At 38.6% G+C, this 19,338-nt stretch overlaps 1 protein-coding gene across 2 annotated transcripts in view; it reads right to left on the minus strand.

Moving 5' to 3' along the window:
• The window catches only part of hibch (3-hydroxyisobutyryl-CoA hydrolase), a 62,310-nt gene that overhangs the window by 16,963 nt on the left and 26,009 nt on the right, over positions 1–19,338 (minus strand). For both annotated transcript variants that reach the window (XM_022680078.2, XM_022680077.2), the window contains 2 exons: positions 17,767–17,845; positions 2,157–2,302 (listed from right to left, as the gene is read on the minus strand). In XM_022680078.2, the coding sequence (XP_022535799.2) occupies positions 2,157–2,302; positions 17,767–17,845 (225 nt within the window). The remainder of the gene's footprint in view (positions 1–2,156; positions 2,303–17,766; positions 17,846–19,338) is intronic.

Genomic DNA, 19,338 nt, shown 5'->3' on the forward strand with positions numbered 1-19,338 from the left:
ATCTGATTTTGATATTTATAGGTTTATGTTTGAGTAAAATAAACATTGTGGTTTTATTCTATAAACTACAGACAACATTTTCCCCAAATTCCAAATAAAAATATTGTCATTTAGAACATTTATTTGCAGAAAATGAGAAATGGATAAAATAGCAAAAAAAATGCAGAGCTTTTAGGACTCAAATAATGCAAAGTTAACAAGTTCATATATCAAGTTTTAAGAGTTCATAAATCAGTATTTGGTGGAATAAACCTGGGTGTTAATCACAGTTTTCATGCATCTTGGCATGTTCTCCTCCACCAGTCTTACACACTGCTTTTGGATAACTTTATGCCTTTACTACTGGTGCAAAAATTCAAGCAGTTCAGCTTGGTTTGATGGCTTGTGATCATCCATCTTCCTCTTGATTATATTTCAAAGGTTTTCAATTTGGTAAAATCAAATAAACTAAAGCATTTAAAAGCTGATAAGAAGCTGGAAAGTGCTGTACCTTACTTGTATAGCACAAACATAACTGCATAACTGTTTTAATATTTTTTATTATTTTTAGCTGTTGTGTGTGTCCCCTCTTCCCCTCTCTGTGTACCTCCTCTCCTGCTGTTCCTGATATCTGGTTGTCCTTGGCCGGTGGAGGGCTGTAGGCGTTGTCCTGCACTGCCCTCTCTCTCTCCCTGTCCTGCCCTTGAGCCCTGCCATTACCAACACGGGCTGGCACACATTGTATTGGTTAAGGTGCCAGGACCAGGCTACCACCTGCTGCCCCGCCCACGGGCTTCTGGCAACCCAGAAATCTGCTGACTCAATGGCCCCACCCATTTTTGCTAGCATCTTCTCTGCAGGAGCTAATTAAGGGCCAAAACCTGAGGGGATGGTGCTTTAGAGGCAACTACAGTATGATCCCAACAATTCCTGAGAGGTCAAATTATTATTGGTGTATAGTTACAGATTATAATTGCATTATGAGTCTATTTAAAATTTAAATCTACATGACGGATTTCATAGTTAATATTAAGTTATGCTCGGCATTGACAGATATACAGTAAGCATGCACTGATTAAATTTTCATTTATTTTAGTGTCCCTCACAGAATGTTTTTCAAGCATTCTGATATCAGCTTCCTAATGCCTTTAAATTCATATCGATGCTGCCCAGTGCAAAACAATGATCTCAATTGTTGTCCATTTTTAGTTTACTGCATAATATGAACAGACAAACAGTTCCTCACACTGTGTAAGAATTTCCTGAAGAATGGACCAATAGAAATTCTCTAAAATTACCTGAAATTAACTTTTTTTACACTGATATCTTTTAAAAGTTAAGATGGTTTTCTCTCTCTCCTGTAAAGTTGTTGTTTTGGAGATACATGTTTTTCATTGGACAGTGACGATATACAATATCCTAGAAATTAGGACATTGCATAGCTCTTTCTTTCTCAATAGAACAGAGCGTATGAATTGCGAAGATAGTGGGACTGTGACATCCTGAGCATTCTGATTGGTTTGACTTTGTGGCCAGTAGAAATATCATAATCCTTTGTGGCCAGGAATTTTTTCCTGATTGGTCATTGGTCAGACCTACTAGCGTTCCCAGTTTTCCCAGTCCTCAGATTTACACTTAACCTGTCAACCTGTCTCTTTTATGTGCATCAATTCAGTTTAGTAGTGCATTAAAGGCATTAATCTATTTGATAGATACATACTAGCTAATCTAAAGGAAGGCTAATGAAAAAATATACAGTAGAAATAAATGGCTGAGGTGGTTTGGTAGGGTTTATATTATTTTGTGCTTCGTAGGAAAGAGCTAGTGCTTAGCGGCTAATGCTAATGCTGCTCCAGCAGTGCTAGCTGGAGTTAGCAGCAGGCTACTCTTCCATAATACTAACCTCTGACCTGTAAAAGAGCTAGTGCTTAGCACGGTTAGCGGCTAATGCTCATACTGCTCCAGCCTTGGTGCTGGAGAAACTTCACTTAAACGACTTTTTTTAACACTGTAATTTAGCACAGTGGATTTACTGCTCCTTATAACCTGACTGGTAGAATTAATACATAAGGCGAACTGGATTTTAAGGCTTTTTTTTTTTTACTTTTAAGTGTGATATATTTTTTGTCTATATTTGCCAATGGAGTTACAGCTTGCTTTCCTTATGATTGCAGTACCTTCTCAGACTCCACAAAGTGTGTGGCCACCCCTGCTTTCTGAACATCTCGGCCTCTCAGCCTGAAGCCGGTCAGAGCCAGGAACAGCCCCAGCTTTCCCTGGAGCCTTGGGAGGAAGTAGCCACCTCCGACATCAGGGAACAACCCTGTAACACGCAACGAGACACACAGCGTGAGGTCAGGACAGAATCTGAGCTGAGTAAGCCGTGCCCTTTCTGGTGACGTCCTGAATTATCCTGAATTTCTAACCATACAGCTTCCTCAGTTCCAGTGTCCCGAAGAGCTCCACACAGCTCTATAAACACACCACTTCAAGCTCTATCAAGCTGCAGGAACTGACTGTTCCTATGAATAATATTTATTCAACATTATACATACGACAGCCTGAAAGAGCTCATCCGTTGGTTGTTTATGATCACAGTAAACAGTGCACCAGATCTCGCTCGGTCATGACTTCTGGACCGCGTCCAGGCAGCCAACGCCTAGACTAGACAGCGCTGTGTACGGAAATTAGGATTCATTTCCTCTCTCAAGTGTCATGTTTTCTCAGTGAGAAGCACAGTAAAACAAATCGATTCAGTTAAACAGAGGCACAAAACTTGCCCTTTAGAAGCAAAGCCAATATCCTAATTAGAGCTTAATCAGACATACAGTAAATTGGCTTTTTATCAGTGTTGTAGGTGTTTATTTGCTATTTGCATGGGATTTTAGCTTTATTCACAGTTATCATCAAACAGCTGGGCTGTGACCACATTACATTCCTATCTATTTCTTAAGTCCAAATTGTAAATGCCGTTTTTCTACCGACGTGGAACTGGCACTGTTCTGGTTCACAAACCTATTTTTTAACCGTTTCGCAACGTTTCCACCAACACAGAAGCACCACTAATGTGCAGTTCTTTTGATGGAAAAGTGCTAAAAGTGACAATTAAGCATGATCTTGAAGGCACTATAAACTAGATAAGCAGAATGTGGAGCAGAATGCATTCTGAATTTCTTAATTAAGCAACATACAATGGAACGAATTGGAGTCGATCATAACTGATGATATAAAAACGTGACCCCACCGATTTTCTGGTCTTTTAATTGTTATCAACAAATCCCCCCTCCCCGCCAATATCACGTTTCGCACTAGAGAATCTGGGACCACTCCACACTAAAGAATACCAAATTGTAAGTACTGAACATATGTTTCATATTCATATTGACGAGTCACGATCAGGGCGGAGCAACTGCTCTGGAAGAAGATCAGAGGACCACAGATTGGACTATGGACTCCACCCACTACAAAGTAATTATTGGAAAGAGCAAACTGTCCCGAATATTCCGATTTCCAATACTTTGCCATGTACTTTGTTAATGGGAGGCTTATGTTTTTAAATAATATAAGTCAACGATTATTCTGTGAACAGCACAAACTAAGCACATGAACTTTAAAAGAACAATACATAAGTTTTGAGATTTAGGGATTTAGAGACCTCTGTGGTGTAATTTCACAGAGCATGTGGAAGAGCAATGAAAGTAATGTAACAGAAAGTGCAAAATATTTAGAGCATGCATACTGTATATAGTGCAAACAAACTATTAAAAAAGTAAATACAGTAAATAGCAAAACAATAATATCTTAAAATCATGATAAGGGGCCCTATCCGTACACCCTCCTGACATTTACCTCAACAATAAACAGAATAAAGAATAAAATAACATTGCTGTTCCCTTAAATGAGCTGCTGGCGCAAATTCACAGTGTGAATGTGCAGGTCAGTATCTGTCTCTGCTGAGACGCACAAAAGCGCCGCACTGTTAAGATACGAACGCGCTAAAGTCAGAGCTCACCTGCCTCTTAAAGGGAATGACAAGTGACACACTGATTGGTTTATTTCAAGCTACGCCAAAAATGAACCACACCAATGATTAATTAAGAGAATAATAACATGGCTTTTGTGCATTTTGAGCTGTGCAAGGCGTATTTCTGGAGCCCTCATGATACAAAAGATACACAGACACGCGCTTAATTTAGCTGTGCGATAAGTAATTGACCAATATAGCCCACATGGAGTTTGTTATTGTGTCACAATTTCTCAATTTTAAGTCAATTTCATAATAAACAGTACATGTGAAGTTTATCCGAGACTAGTACACACTTTAGAAAACCTCTGAGGATAAAAACGCAATTCCTCAGCATCGTCAATAACAAGATTATTATCCCACAAATCATCACAAAACAAATCTATGACCCTCCAGGTCAGTGGTTCTGTATTTTTCAGCTCTCGTGGCTGTCAAAATGGCTCACACTCGCACGAAAGCCAAAGCAGCTGCAGACCACACCCCCCCTTCATGTTAGGATTAATCCGCCTGACCTGATTTCGGGCTGTAAATGCAATATCATAAATGCAGATTATAGACGTTGTTCACTCGTTCGCTTTGTCCCACATGAGGCCTGATATAAAGACGCAAAAGACTTTTTAATCTGGGGAGGGGGGGGGGGGTGGGCAGTTATGGGTTAAATGTGTGGGGGAGGGGTCTGTAATGCTTATGGAAACCCAGACTGGCTGACTAATACAGTTATAGTTTTTACAGATTTGTTTCAAGTCATGTTGTGTTTTTACGCTAAATTAAACAACAATATGCTTTTCTATAACTTTAATATGCTTTAATCTATAACTATAGGTTTTAGTAAGGTACAAGTGACACTCCTATATAATTGATAAAGATTTCTCTTACATATTTCTATTACACTAGCTAGCATACTATATAGCTACTATACTATATAGCATACACAATGCTATATAAAACAACAGACAAACCAAACATTTAAAGTCATTTTATGCCTATTCTATCCCTGTTTTCTATGTTATTAATTATAAATGCTCAATTAATCAATTTATTTAGGTAAAAAATGAAGCAAAGCTGAAGTTCTTTACTAAATACTTAAGACTAAAGAAATTCAACTTAAACTTTTGCAAGTTTTGAAGAAATATCTCTGCTGTATACAAAAATATGGCTGCGCAGTATGTTTCATTTCAGCATTGCCATCGCAATGCATCTAAGGAGGTCAGGGGATTGTCTAATTATACTGAATCATGCTGGTGACTGCTGGTGATAAATATGGTGAAAAATGCTTTTTTTATTGCAATACACTAGTGCATCTCAAAACATTAGAATATCATTGAAAAGTTACTTTATTTTAGTAATTCAGTTAAAAATGTGAAACTCGTATATTATATAGATGTATTAAATCTATATAAAAAAAAACATTTTATTGTTTTTATTTATTTTACTGTTAATAATTATGGCTTACAGCCAATGAAAACCCAAAAATCAATGTCTCAGGAAATTAGAGAAGTATTATCTAAGAACACTTGGTGCTTGTGGCAGTGTGGGCAGTGTGCCAAGTCCTGCTGGAAAATGAAATCCGCATCTCCATAAAAGTTGTAAGCAGACAACTTTGTCTGCACTGACTTTGGACTTGATATAACACTGTGGACCAACATCAGCAGATGACATGGCTCTCTAAAATGTGTAATTAATCCAAATAAACTTTTTTTTAACTCGATTATTACATTCTGAATTCTCCTTTTCAGGCAGCTACAGTCAGTGTCAGTGTTGTAGTAGTGAGAGCGATCCGGAGGCACAGGAACCATCAGCGAGAATGTTTCAGAGTAAGATGAGCTGGGAGCAAATGAAACTGAGAGAAGTGCGTCTTACATTCCGTCCATTTCATTACGTCAGGCTCCATAATATTTGGCTAGAGTCAGATATTTAACGACGTGGCTCCTCATGACATTTCAGCACTCTTTCGCTGCACTGCTGAAAGCCGAAGGCCGAGGGGAACGTGCCTCCCTGGGTAATTAGAGATTACCCTAATGCCCCCTACGCCCCCTCCCACATTCATTTGAGGAGGGTTGAGGGTGAGATTTAGGACAGAGCCATCAGACTCTACTGCGCCCTAAGCAGTAAATTATTAACAACTTGGGCTCGATGCAAACTTTGACGTTCTTTTTCATAAGAACTGTTCTTATCAACTCATGCTATCTGCATCCAGATATGGCTGAATTACGTAACAACACGTCAGCATCCGCATGTTAAGAAACGAAGAGCGATGGCAGTGAACAGCCCAGTAAACCTGACCACAAGCAAAGAGGATTAGTGCTCTGGGCAGCCCTCACACACAGATTCTTAATGGCATTAACAGCTTATAGCCCACCGAGACTGACACACTTATATACACTAGGGGTGGGCAATATTATATCGTATACAATATATCGTGACACAGAAATATCATGATATTAAAAATCCATAATGTGAAAATAGGGATGGTTTGTCTTAAAAATAGTCCATTATTTACTGTGAAGCTTTAAGTGCATTTATTGTATAACTGTTTTAGTTTATAGTTTTTGTTTGCAGTTTCTATGCATGCACTAAATATTTTTGCTGCATTATATTATTTTATGCTATATTATTTATTTTGCCACATTATGATTATACTGTTATACTATTATACAAAATTCCTGAAATTAATGAATTATTTTTCTGTTTTCCTATATTGCCAAGTATATCGTTATCGCAAAAATACCCTGAAATATCGTGATATTATTTTAGAGCCATATCGCCCACCCCTAATATAAACGACCACTATGGCTGTGTATCTGCAAGAACTAAAAGATGTGTGATATATGAATTCAATATATTGCTGATATCCAATACCAGTTAAAAGTTATTGTAAACTAACACTGAAGTAATCAAGACTATAAGGAACTATAAGGAACACACAAGAAATCATGTAGTAACTTAAAAAAAAGTGTTAAACAAACCAAAATACTCTGTAAAGCATTTAGGTGGGGTCTTATCTGGGGTCTTCCAAGGCAACTCTCGCTCTTTTTTTCCTGGTGCAGTCCTGATGAGAGCCAGTTTCATCAACTTTTTTTTTTCTCAATTTAGCTAAGTCAATTGTTCCACCCATTGAGCTCCTACTCAGCTGTATATCACCTATCAGTAGTGAGGCCACAACACAAGAAGGGTGAAGACTAGCACACGCCTCCTCCAACACATGTGAAGTCAGTCGCCGCTATTTTTACCAAGTAGCATCACAGTGCGCTCGGAGGAAAGCGCAGCGACTTGGTTCCAATACAACAGCTCACAGATACAGTACCTCGTGCTGAACGACATCACCCTTTGGAGTGATGAGGGGAAAGAGTGCCATCTACCCACCTAGAGAGTACAAGGCCAACTGTGCTCTCTCAGGGCTCTGGCAGCTGATGGCAAGCTGCATGACCAGGACTAGGATTCGAACAGCATTTCACGATCATAGGGGCAGCACTTTCGACCGCTAGACCACTCTGTGTCTTATCATAGCAACGTTTTTGATGGTTTTCGCAAACGTACTTGAGGATACTTTCAAAGTTCTCGAAATGAAGAATTAACCTTCATTTCTTTTCTACAAGAAATAGTTGTAAGTTAGGAATTATTTCACATAATACTGTTTATAGTATTTTTGTATCAGTGTGGTGTAGGGGTGGGCAATATTATATTGTATACAATATATCGTGACACAGAAATATCATGATATTAAAAATCCATATCGTGATAATAGGGCTGATCTGTCTAAAAAGTAGTCTATTATTTACCGTGAAGCTTTAGGTGTATATTATTGTTTTAGTTTGCAGTTTATATGCATGCACTAAATATTCTGCAATATTTTTTGCTGCATTATATTATTTTATGCTATATTATTTATTTTGCCACATTATAATTATTCTGTTATACTATTATACTATATTCCTGAAATTAATTAATTATTTTAGTTTTCCTATATCGCCAAGTATATCGTTAGCACAAAAATACCCTGAAATATCGTGATATTATTTTAGAGCCATATCGCCCACCCCTAGTGTGGTGCATCAGGGTAGTACCTGTGTCCTAAACCTTACACTTCACTTACTACATTAATAAACACAGTTCTAATGGCGGTGAAGCATTTTTAAACACAATATGATTTGGGACACAGCCCTTGTTTTCAGTAGACGTGAGCATTTTTCTGTAATCAATGTTGCTGATTATATTGATCAGTCGCTCTAGACATACCCTACACTCTCTCTCACACACACAACCTCTTTTTTTTTTTTTTTTTTTTTACATACGCCTGCAGAAATTATGCATACACACACAAAAACAATGCCTGCATAGACACACACACATATACATGTACACATATACATTAGATATGTGTGTGTGTGTTGAGGAGCAGCAGCACATCCTGCTGCTCTCTGTGCTCCTCAGGGAGTTCTCGCCCACTTCCTGAAGTGAAGGACACTCACTGCTGCCTGGGCGAGAACACCGCAAGGCCTTTCATTAAGACAGCAGTGCATTCACACTGTACTGCCATCACTGCCGTGTGTGTGTGTGTGTGTGTGTGTGGGGGGTGTGTGTGTGTGGTGTGGGCTGGAGGCAGGATGAAGTGCATTCATGGTTTTCAATATGACTTCCAGTCTATCAAGGTTAGAGCAGCATCACTGAAAGAGAGAGGAAGGTCTATGAGAAAAGCTTAGTGAAGTAAGCCGGAAAAGGCCATAAAGTCTTGGGAACACCCACACCTGTGAAGGTTGTGAGGTATTATCTTGTGTGCGAGTTTAAACACTTTGGCATTATCACTATGGTGCTTTCTTACAAGAGGCTTGGATCTGTGTAAAGTTGCTTTATGACAACTTTTGCTGTAAAAAGTGCTATATAAATTGCATTGAATAGGGCAATGTGCTCATGGCAAGGCCATGTAAATTTTCAATGTTTGAGACCAATTTTTAAGGACTGATAATAGATGCCAGATGATTGGAGTGTTCATTTTCTGAAGATGTTGTGCAGGAATTTAACATTCCTCCATCTACAATGTCATATGTGTACCCCGAATACATTAATGAAGACCAGTCATAACCACCCACAGTGGACAGTGCAGGTCGGTGGTAATGATTGTGGCTATAATTTGAATAAGACTTCCAATCTGTTAAGGTTAGAGCAGAATCACTGGAAGTTCAGTGATTAAGTAACATTTTTCCTTTCTGAATTTTAATGTGAATCTGGCTGTTCTTTACATAATTAAAAAAAATTACGATGAATGGAACAAAAAATCACTAGAAAATAAATTGTGTACAGTGACTTCCACTTAAAATCAACAATGTTTTTTCTTCTACTGTAAATTTGCCAGATTGAAGAGAAAGGTTTTTACCGCAACCAAAATCATGGGACAGTTGAACATAAATCATTTATGAAGTGTTACACTAGGGAATGGCTTGAGAGTGGCCATACCTGTATAGGCTGTGAGGTATTATCTTGTGAGCGAGGCTGAACACTGGCCAATGTGCTCATGGCAAGGCCATGTAAATTTGTAATGTTTAAGTTAGGGCTGCAACAATTAGTCTATATAATTGATAAAATGTATCGACTCCAAATGTTCATTGTCGACTAATCGTTAATTTGCAGCACTACACAAAGTAGTGAAAAAAAGTGCCCAAACACAACAGATTACACCATTTCCTGACTAAATATCAACACTCTCCAAATTTAAATGGCATTTATATCCCTCGTTTAGTTGTTTCTATCAGTGTGAAGCGAAGAAAGAGAAAGTTAGAAACAGCAGCCATACCCACAGCAAGCAGAGATGGAGGACATGGCAGAAATAATCGTTGACTAATCGGAAAAATAATCGTCATGATTAGTCAACTCCCAAAATAATCATTAGTTGCAGCCCTAGTTTGACTAAGGACTGATAATGGGTGTCCTGTGACATATGACATGTATGTCTATGCCTACAGTATGCATGTCTATCGCAGTGCACAAAGAAACTAATTTATTATCAGCCATGAGATGTAGATCAGTCTATTCACAATAAGATAGACACTGTTTCCCATGGAGACGCTTGGATAAATCAATGTAGCTAAATATTTGTCTGGCTTTCCGACATGAACAAGCCTACAGTGAGATGAAAACTCAGCATTTCTGCTTTTTAATATTTGCAAGCCTTCCACAACCGTCTGGGACTCACCAGGGTTTATGAATAATAGAAGAGTGCACTTTAGATAGCATCTACTGCTCTCCAAAGTGGTTCAAATGATCATGAGGTGCTTACAGAACAGGATCTTTAAAAGCTGGAGAATTCCATACCTGCCCCTTTCACACATCATATATCTAACAGTTCTGTTCCACGCTGTCAGAAGATACAGCAGTAGCTAACTAACGGAATGGGTAACAAGCATGATTACTAAAAAAACACTGTAATGCTAACATAACTACACTGTAAACAATACTACTAACCAATAAGAAGCTGCTTACATTAGATACTATTAAATGGCAGCTTTAAAATAAGCATTGATGGAAATATCCACATAAAGAGGCCTTCTATGGTCTATAAAATTCATAGCATCGCACATATAACAGTGATCTGGTTCATGCTCATCTGCTATTCTATTGGCAGTATTATTCTAAAGGGACTATACAAGCATATGTAGTGACAGTAGCCAAATGCATTTAAAAGGTGCGCTCCTGATAATGTTGATGTGCTTTTAAGCAGATCTTATAATATTCGAATAAGATGAATAGAGATGCACAATATTTTTCAGACATGATGAATCACAAAAGGAGCTCCAGTCCACTGTTGGTGCTGTTTTGCAAAAAACAAACTTGTCTACCATGTACTTGAAGGAGAATTAAGAAAAGTGTTGCTACAGCTACATTCATGCTGCCTGTCTCTTTAATAGAGCTTCTAAAAAAAAGGAAATAATGAACAGAAACTCATGTAGTGGATATATTCACTATATGAACTAAGGTATGGGGATACCTGCTCATGCAATGTTACTTTAAAAGTCAAGGGTACCGTTTTCTTTGCACTATAAGGTGACCTTAAAATCTTTAATTTTCCCAAAAATGTACAGCATGTCTTTTAATCCGGTGCGCCTTATATATAAATTCTACCAGTCAGGTATTAAGGAGCAGTAAAGCCACTCTGCTGAAATACAGCATAAAGGCCTCGGCATACTTCATGCGGAGACGACGTTCGCGTGGCTCTAGCGAACAATGTGACGTAATTGCGGAGAAAACGAACAGGCGCGGACGTCGCACAGGGGCTTCGTTCGCCGTGTCGTGCACATGGAAGCTGGGCGAACTCCACGGCCGAAGACACAACGCGACAAAGGCTGTGATTGGTCGTTAAAAAAGAGGCGTGCCAAGAAAACAAACATGGACGATTTTGAAGAAAGGCTGGCTGAGCAGGTACAGCGGTACCCTCACCTTTACGATTCACACGTTTTATAGTATTTCACACGTTGCCATACCGGAGCTTGTTTAGACAGAGCGCGATGGTTTTCCGGTAGTCATGAAACTAAGCGTTACTAACGTAACAGCACCACCTGCAGTTGTGGAGCATGCGAGACAGGCAAAGCGAAGCCGCAGAAAGTATGCCAGCTCGAAAGCTCGCGAAAGCGCGCTTGACTTCGTGCAATGCTCACGAAATTCGTTTCGCTGGAAGTATGCCGAGGCCTTTATACAGGAGCTTCTCCAGCCCTGAGACTGGAACAGTATTAGCATTAGCCGCTAACCATGGTGCTAGCTCTTTCGTCGTTCAGAGGTGAGTATATCAGACTGTAGTCTGCGTGTTTACTATGTTAAAGCAAGCTACGATGCACTAATCTCTAGCTAATAGCACCTTGACTTACTAGAACACTCAAGGTTCCTTAGTATAGTGCTGTCGAGTGGCATTTACTAGCGCTAAGTGCTGCTAACAGCGGCTAGCACTGATGCTAACCTGAAATCTGCGCAGATTAGTATCCAGCGCTTGTTTGACTTTGAAAAAAAATGATTTTTTTTTTCCAGCAGTGGCGAGACCTGCTGAATTAGAAGGGAAACATGGCGACACCGTTGTTCCTTACTATTGTTGCTTAAAATGCACCTTATAATCCATTGCGACTTATGCATGAAAACAGACCAGAAAATAGACACTTATTTACAGTGCACCTTAAAATAGGATGCACTTTATAGTCCGTAAATTACGGTAATAAAAAAACTTTACTCTGCTTTTGTTTAAGTAACTGTCTCTACTGTCTGAGACAAATCTTTTTGCAAGATTCTTGAGCATTGCTGTGAGCATTAGGGGGTCAGGATGTTGGATGATCACTACCCAACCTCATGCACACCTCAATACTGGGGGGCTTTACAAACTTCTAGCCCACGACTGGCATTAGGTAAGATGCCAATGGGTTCATGGTTCAATGAAATCCACCAGATTTTCAGATTAAAGCCATAAGTTTGGTTTGTAAGATTAATATACAGTCCATAAAAAATGCACAGTGTATTGCAGCCTTATGTCCTACTAAACACTCCGCTCCTGGCAGAGCAGCTGGTACTGGGAAGTGCTGAGAGGTTCACGTAACGGACTGCAGCTGACGGCTCGTGAAAGGAAAACACGCTGGGCAGCCGTGTGAGGGAATGGGCTGGCGAGGGCTCGGCCTCCCGCACCTTTTAACAGTGAATTAATTTGCTGCAAAACGTATGGGGCGCATTCCTTCTACACGCAGGAGGAGCCTGGTGCTGCCGGCTACGGGCTGTTTTTAGCACGCCACGCTTTCCAAACAGCACAGCCAGCTGACAGGTGCCCCTCCCGCCCCCCCGTACAGTTTCCACATAAAAATAAAAGTGGGAGATATACAGCGCCATCCGCAGGAGCGGTGGGAGAGGTTTGGGTGGTGTCTGTGAGGAATCACTATACTGAAGAAAGAGGACAGTGAAAACATGGTTGCCAAAGCTGTATTAATTCCATTACACAATTAAGGAAATGCCACTAATTGATTGCCCTCACCCCGGGCAGAAAGCCATCTGTCAGGCTTGGTAATTACCTACTGAGAGGGCTTCGCTGATTGATTTGGTGTGAGAGATGGAGCACAGTCTGTAGGTAATTAAGCAGTGAATATTTTTGGACACTGAATTTTACATCAAATAGTGATGTTTAATAGTGATGTCTATAATAATAAAAACTGTATTTTTTTGTGGACATTAAAATGCTAATAAAAGAATGAATGTAAGAGAAGAAACGTAAAATGCAATTCTACTTATATTAGTGGACAATTAAAATCCTAGTATCAGGGTTCATACACTTTTTAACCAATAAATTTCCATGATTTTTTATGACTTTTCCATGCCTTCAAAGGAAATTTTCATTACGATACGATTTTTAAAACATCAGTGCAGACATGGACAATAAAACAAAAAATCAGCCAAAACTGTAATCGAAATTGATAAGAGTAGGCCTAAAATGAATCTGACACACAATCTTTTATAATAAAATGTGTATCAGATCCTGAGAGCTCCATAGTGTCAGGCTAAGCTACTGAATAAACTCTGAGCTGATGTATAGGTAACCTAAAATCAGATTTCTTTTTTTCCATCGATAAACGGAAACACAAAGATCTGTAGACCAATTTTTCATTACATTTCCAAAACATTTTGGGTATTTTTATTTTTCCAAAAAGTATCCAGGTCGGGAAATTGCTATTTTTAGATTCTATTACTTTTTCAGTTTTTTCATGACCGTGCAAATTCTGTAGTACAAGGGACTGACAATGAAACCGAAACACCTGTCATTTTAGTGTGGGGGGTTTCATGGCTAAATTGGACCTTCATTAATTGCACATTGCACCAGTAAGAGCAGAGTGTGAAGGTTCAGTTAGCAGGGTAAGAGCACAGTTCTGCTCAAAATATTGCAATGCACATAACATTATGGGTGACATACCAGAGTTCAAAAGAGGACAAATTGTTGGTGCACGTCTTGCTGCAGCGTCTTTGTGATGTATCAAGAGCCACGGTATCCAGGGTAATGTCAACATACCACCAAGAAGGACCAACCACATCCAACAGGATTAACTGTGGACGCTGTAAGAGGAAGCTGTCTGAAAGGGATGTTCGGGTGCTAACCCGGATTGTATCCAAAAAACATAAAACCAAGGCTGATCAAATCACGTCAGAATTCACTGTGCACCTCAACTCTCCTGTTTCCACCAGAACTGTCCGTCACCACAATAAATTATTGTGGTCTAAAACCAGGTGTTTCAGTTTCATTCTCCAACCTCTTTATATACTTGTGTGTTTGGGGGAGATAAAGCCAACGTGGGGCACTGGAATAAAGAATACATAATAAATTGTATAGAGAAAACTTTTTTTTTTTACTTTATAATAAACATCTCAGCTTGGTTGTAAGGATTTCTGAATTAGAACTTAATTTGCTGAGTATAAAAGGGCGTTTTCACACCTGTAGTTGGTTTCTATGGTCCGGATCAGTTGATAAGTTCTTTATTTGGAGCGTTTTCTCCTTCCGTTGGTTTGGTTTCTCACAGGCATAAACGTAAACGCACCAAAATGTGCACCAATAGACCAGAGAAGACGTACCCTAACCAGTAATATAGAGAGAGCATATGGTTCATTTCACATATTCTATCTATCTTAAACCAGCAGCACACATTGTTTCCACTGTTCATATCTAATGTCCATATGGTACGAGGACTCCAGCTCCAGAATTTAACTATTAAACTAAAAATATCTATGTGCTTCTTCCTGCAGCTGCCTCTACCCTCTTATTTCTCAAAAGCCTGGTGCAGCTTATTTAAAGTGCTTCATTTCCATATTTATCACCAAGCCACTCTGAGTGTGAATCATTTGAGGACACTGTAAACAGACCAAAAATTAACAACAAGTACTTTAGTAATTCCCAGAAATATCTGAAGTAATTCAAGATGCCTGTTTTTACAAGAGCACTGTACTTGCATAAGAACATTTGGACCTATAGAATATTTCTATAGATTTCTAGATTTCTTATGCATAAACTGTTGATATACAGCTGATATTCTACAGTGATATCCTCCCCCCAGCTTATGGGAAGCCTCCTTTCAGCAGATTTTGGATCCAACACTAACTCACTGTTCCTGATCCAACTAATTGCTATTTCAGATGTCTTTGATTGGCTGAATGGGATGTGCTACATTAAAGATGGAGTGAAAACTAGCAAGAAGACAGTAGATCAGGTCTCCAGAAGAGGGTTGGAGACCACTGATCAGCAGCCAACTAAAAACAAAGATGACAGTCAACTGTCCAACTTTTCAACTCAGGTGTAAAATGGACTTTTGGTGTAGTAAAACAAGATAAAAAGTAGTAGTAAGTAGTAAAGTAGTAAAACACCCTTCAGACTGGGTGACACAGGGCATAATTCGCCTGGATAAATCTTTTTTTTCACCGTTATCCAGCTCAAAGTAGCTCCACACCTCCTTGCTAGAATCCGGAGAGCCCTGACATTTAAAACGAGGCATTAATAACTTAAAAAGTGAACAAGAACCTTATTAAAAACATCTGTGCAAAAAAAACATAGACATATATATATACACATAGAGTCTGCATAGCATAGCAACTGGTGCCAGGAGGCAGAAGGCTTGCTATGCGGGGTCTATGTATATGTATGTCTATGTTATTTTCCGTTCAGTAATGGCGGCGCTCAGAGCTAAAGCTCGCGTTATGGGATGTAAACAGTGGTTTTTAATAAGCTTCTTGTGCACTTTTTAAGTTATTAATCCCTCGTTTTAAATGTCAGGGCTCTCCAGATTCTAGCAAGGAGGTGTGGAGCTACTTTGAGCTGGATAACAGTGGAAAAAGTGATTTATCAGGGCAAATTATGCCCAGTGTCACCCAGTCTGAAGGGTGTTTGGACAAACTGTTTAAATTTCTGGATCTCTGAATGCTGTGGGAGAACAGAGGTGTGCCATTTTACACCGGAGTTCTCTTTTAAGCTTAAATTTAATGGGTAAAAATGGACCCTTTCTATGTGTAGAGTAGCAAACACGATGAACAGAATATGATGAACAGTTTATCAAGAAATGCTTCACAGGGTTCATAAAGTATGGGAATGGAAAACCTACTTTTACTTTTTCTCAGACTAAAAATCATAGCTTGTTTATACAGAAGAGTAGACTAGATGACAGCAGTCTGACACATATGCCCTTTGGCTTGCTGCAACTCAACTTTATATAACTTGCCCAAGTAAACAGAGCAGAATAAGAATAAATGACCTTTTTAATTGATACATCCACTACTGTGGATGCCAAAACGGGCACATGTCACCCCACTGCTCATTGAGCTCCATTGGCTACCAGTTGATGCTCGCATCAAATTCAAAGCTCTTACAATCGCCTACAAGGTGATGACAGAACAGGCTCCTTCCTACCTGCACTCACTCCTGAAGACTTACGCTACCTCCCGGCCGCTGCGCTCCTCCAATGAACGTCGCCTCGCTTTACCAAACAAACATTCACACAAAGCAATCCAGACTGTTCTCATACAGAGTTCCCCAATGGTGGAACAAACTACCTTCCACTACCAGATCAGGAGAATCTCTCGCTATCTTTAAGAAACTCCTGAAGACAGAGCTCTTCAAAGAGCACTTACTCTCCTAACACCTCTAACTAACTACCTTCTACTACCAGATCAGGAGAATCTCTCACTATCTTTAATAAACTCCTGAAGACAGAGCTCTTCAAAGAGCACTTACTCTCCTAACACCTCTAAATAACTACCTTCTACTACCAGATCAGGAGCGTCCCTCACTATCTTTAATAAACTCCTGAAGACAGAGCTCTTCAAAGAGCACTTACTCCCCTAACACCTCTAACTAACTACCTTCTACTACCAGATCAGGAGAATCTCTCACTATCTTTAATAAACTCCTGAAGACAGAGCTCTTCAAAGAGCACCTACTCTCCTAACACCTCTAACTATTTACCTTCTACTACCAGATCAGGAGAATCTCTCGCTATCTTTAATAAACTCCTGAAGACAGAGCTCTTCAAAGAGCACTTACTCTCCTAACACCTCTAACACACTAACTACTTCTAACCTCATTTCCTTCTTCCCCTCCTTCCCTCCTCTATCCCATTATTTCCCTTTGACCTCCTTTAGGCCCTGTCTAAAGATGTTTTACCTTTAACTTCTATTACTTTTTTACTTCACTATTGTAAGTCGCTTTGGACAAAATTGTCTGCCAAATGTAATGTAATGTAATGTAATGTAATGTACTGTATATATAAATAGATTTTTTCAGTTGTGATCTACCAATACTGCAAGTTGCTCCTAGTTATTCCCTGTATTAAATTTGTGGCATGGTTTAATGTACTCACACTAGCAACATGGCCAGTGTGTACCTCCCATCTGTACTGTAAATGTTCTGGCTTCTGTTTTTGACTATCCTTTGAATTGAAATCGCAATTAAAGTAAATGTGGACATGATGTTCACTTTTTTATATACAGTCTAAGGTCATCAATCAATCCTGCTGTGTAGTTTCCAAAGTTTTCAACACCAGCATCCAGCACATCACTCTGGGTCATATGGGGATGTACTGCATTTGTTTATAGAAAAGCTAAACTGTCGCTTCTGATCTAGACCTAAGTAGTTCAGTTCAGCTGGGCTGCTATAGCTGGGCTGTGGTGTGTGTGTGTGTGTGTGTGTGTGTGTAAGCATTGCCTGGATGAATGCATTATTAATGCACTGGGGTCTCATAGGACACACAGAAAATGCAGGCCACAGGGGCTCTCACCAATAGCAGTCTCCGGCATGGCGAACAGCGTCTTCTCGGTGGCCACACGAAACCGCCCATGGACCGAAAGGCCAACACCCTGGATGGAAGAGAGGAACAGAGAGAGGGAGAGAGAGAGTGAATGAGCGAGGGGGTGGTAAAGAGGGGAGGAAGATGGTGACAAAGAGATGGAGATAAACAAGATAAAAAAAAGAGAGAGAAGAAGCAAAAATGCCAAAGGAAGATAGAGGAGAAGATAGAGAAGAGACAGAAAGAGAGTGCATTTAACAGACAGCCATTAATTAGCATCAATTTTTATATTTTTGTATAATATATGGACACAACCTCAATAAATGTTTTACTGACTAATGGGTGCACTTTCCATCTGTTTGAATGCAAAGATGCCATTTCCAAGTTTCTATCGGGGACTGACCATGCGTCTGGCCAATGCATATATCATCTGTGTCAAGGCAAGCTCTATTTATTGCAGGACATCATTATGTCATAAGGAACCTTCACAACTCCATGCTGAGATGTCTGGAATGTTTTAATACACTTCTACACTACATTAAACTTCATTAAACTACTTCTGTATGTGTAGCTCAATAAATACTCAACACTAAAACTCAGCTCACTGGTGTCACTCAATCATTTTAAACTTTTAATATCTAACCACCTTCAGACAGACATCTTAATTATTTATTTTACTTCATGTTTTAGTTCTCTTATTTTTTTATATATATATTTATATTCCTTTTATTTATTTTATATAATTTATTTATTTATATATTTATTTATTTTTATTTATTTTATTATTTTTGTTTTTGTATTTACTTTCTTATAATTATTTTATTTTAATATATATAGATTTTTTTTAATTATGTTTTATCAGTAATACTGTTATTATATATTTTAATTTTTTTTTTTTATTATTTTATTCTTATTACTAAATAGTTTTATTTTTTAGTTTCAGTTTTATTCTTCTGTTTCATAAATATTAAATATTTGCTTTTAATTTAGCTTTTTCAATCACTATTGTATTTGCTCGGCTACATTGAAAATGAGGGTCACCCTCAATGTACTTCTGAGTTTAAAATAAAGGTTGATTGATTGATTGATTGAAATAAAGCTCATATCAGTCTAAATTTGATAAATTGGTAACAATGGTTCCATTTGATGATGAGTATGTGTTATCATTATATCAGTTTCCCAAATCAGCCTTAAAATGAAAATAATATTGTTTAAAGCATTGTTTAAAAGTGTGATATATTGTCAAAAAATGGTTACTGTGACAGACCTACACAGACGTAAATCCAATAGCTTTACATATGAAAAAATGGCAAGAAAAAAGTCTAAAAAGTATAAATAGATCAAAGTAGAGGTGGGCAGTATGATGATATTTATTGTATTGTGATAAATGTTCTTATTGTATCGACAATATAGTTTTTTAAGCATATCAAGGAAATTAGTGCTTAAACAACATTGACAGCCAAGCTTCATTGAAATACATTGTAGCCTATTTTCAATATTTCCACCTTTCACGATAACTATTTTTATCCTTTTATCAATTTTTGATGATGGCAAGCTACATGA

This window comes from Astyanax mexicanus, chromosome 11, assembly GCF_023375975.1.
Source record: "Astyanax mexicanus isolate ESR-SI-001 chromosome 11, AstMex3_surface, whole genome shotgun sequence".
Classification (NCBI taxonomy): Eukaryota; Metazoa; Chordata; class Actinopteri; order Characiformes; family Acestrorhamphidae; genus Astyanax; species Astyanax mexicanus.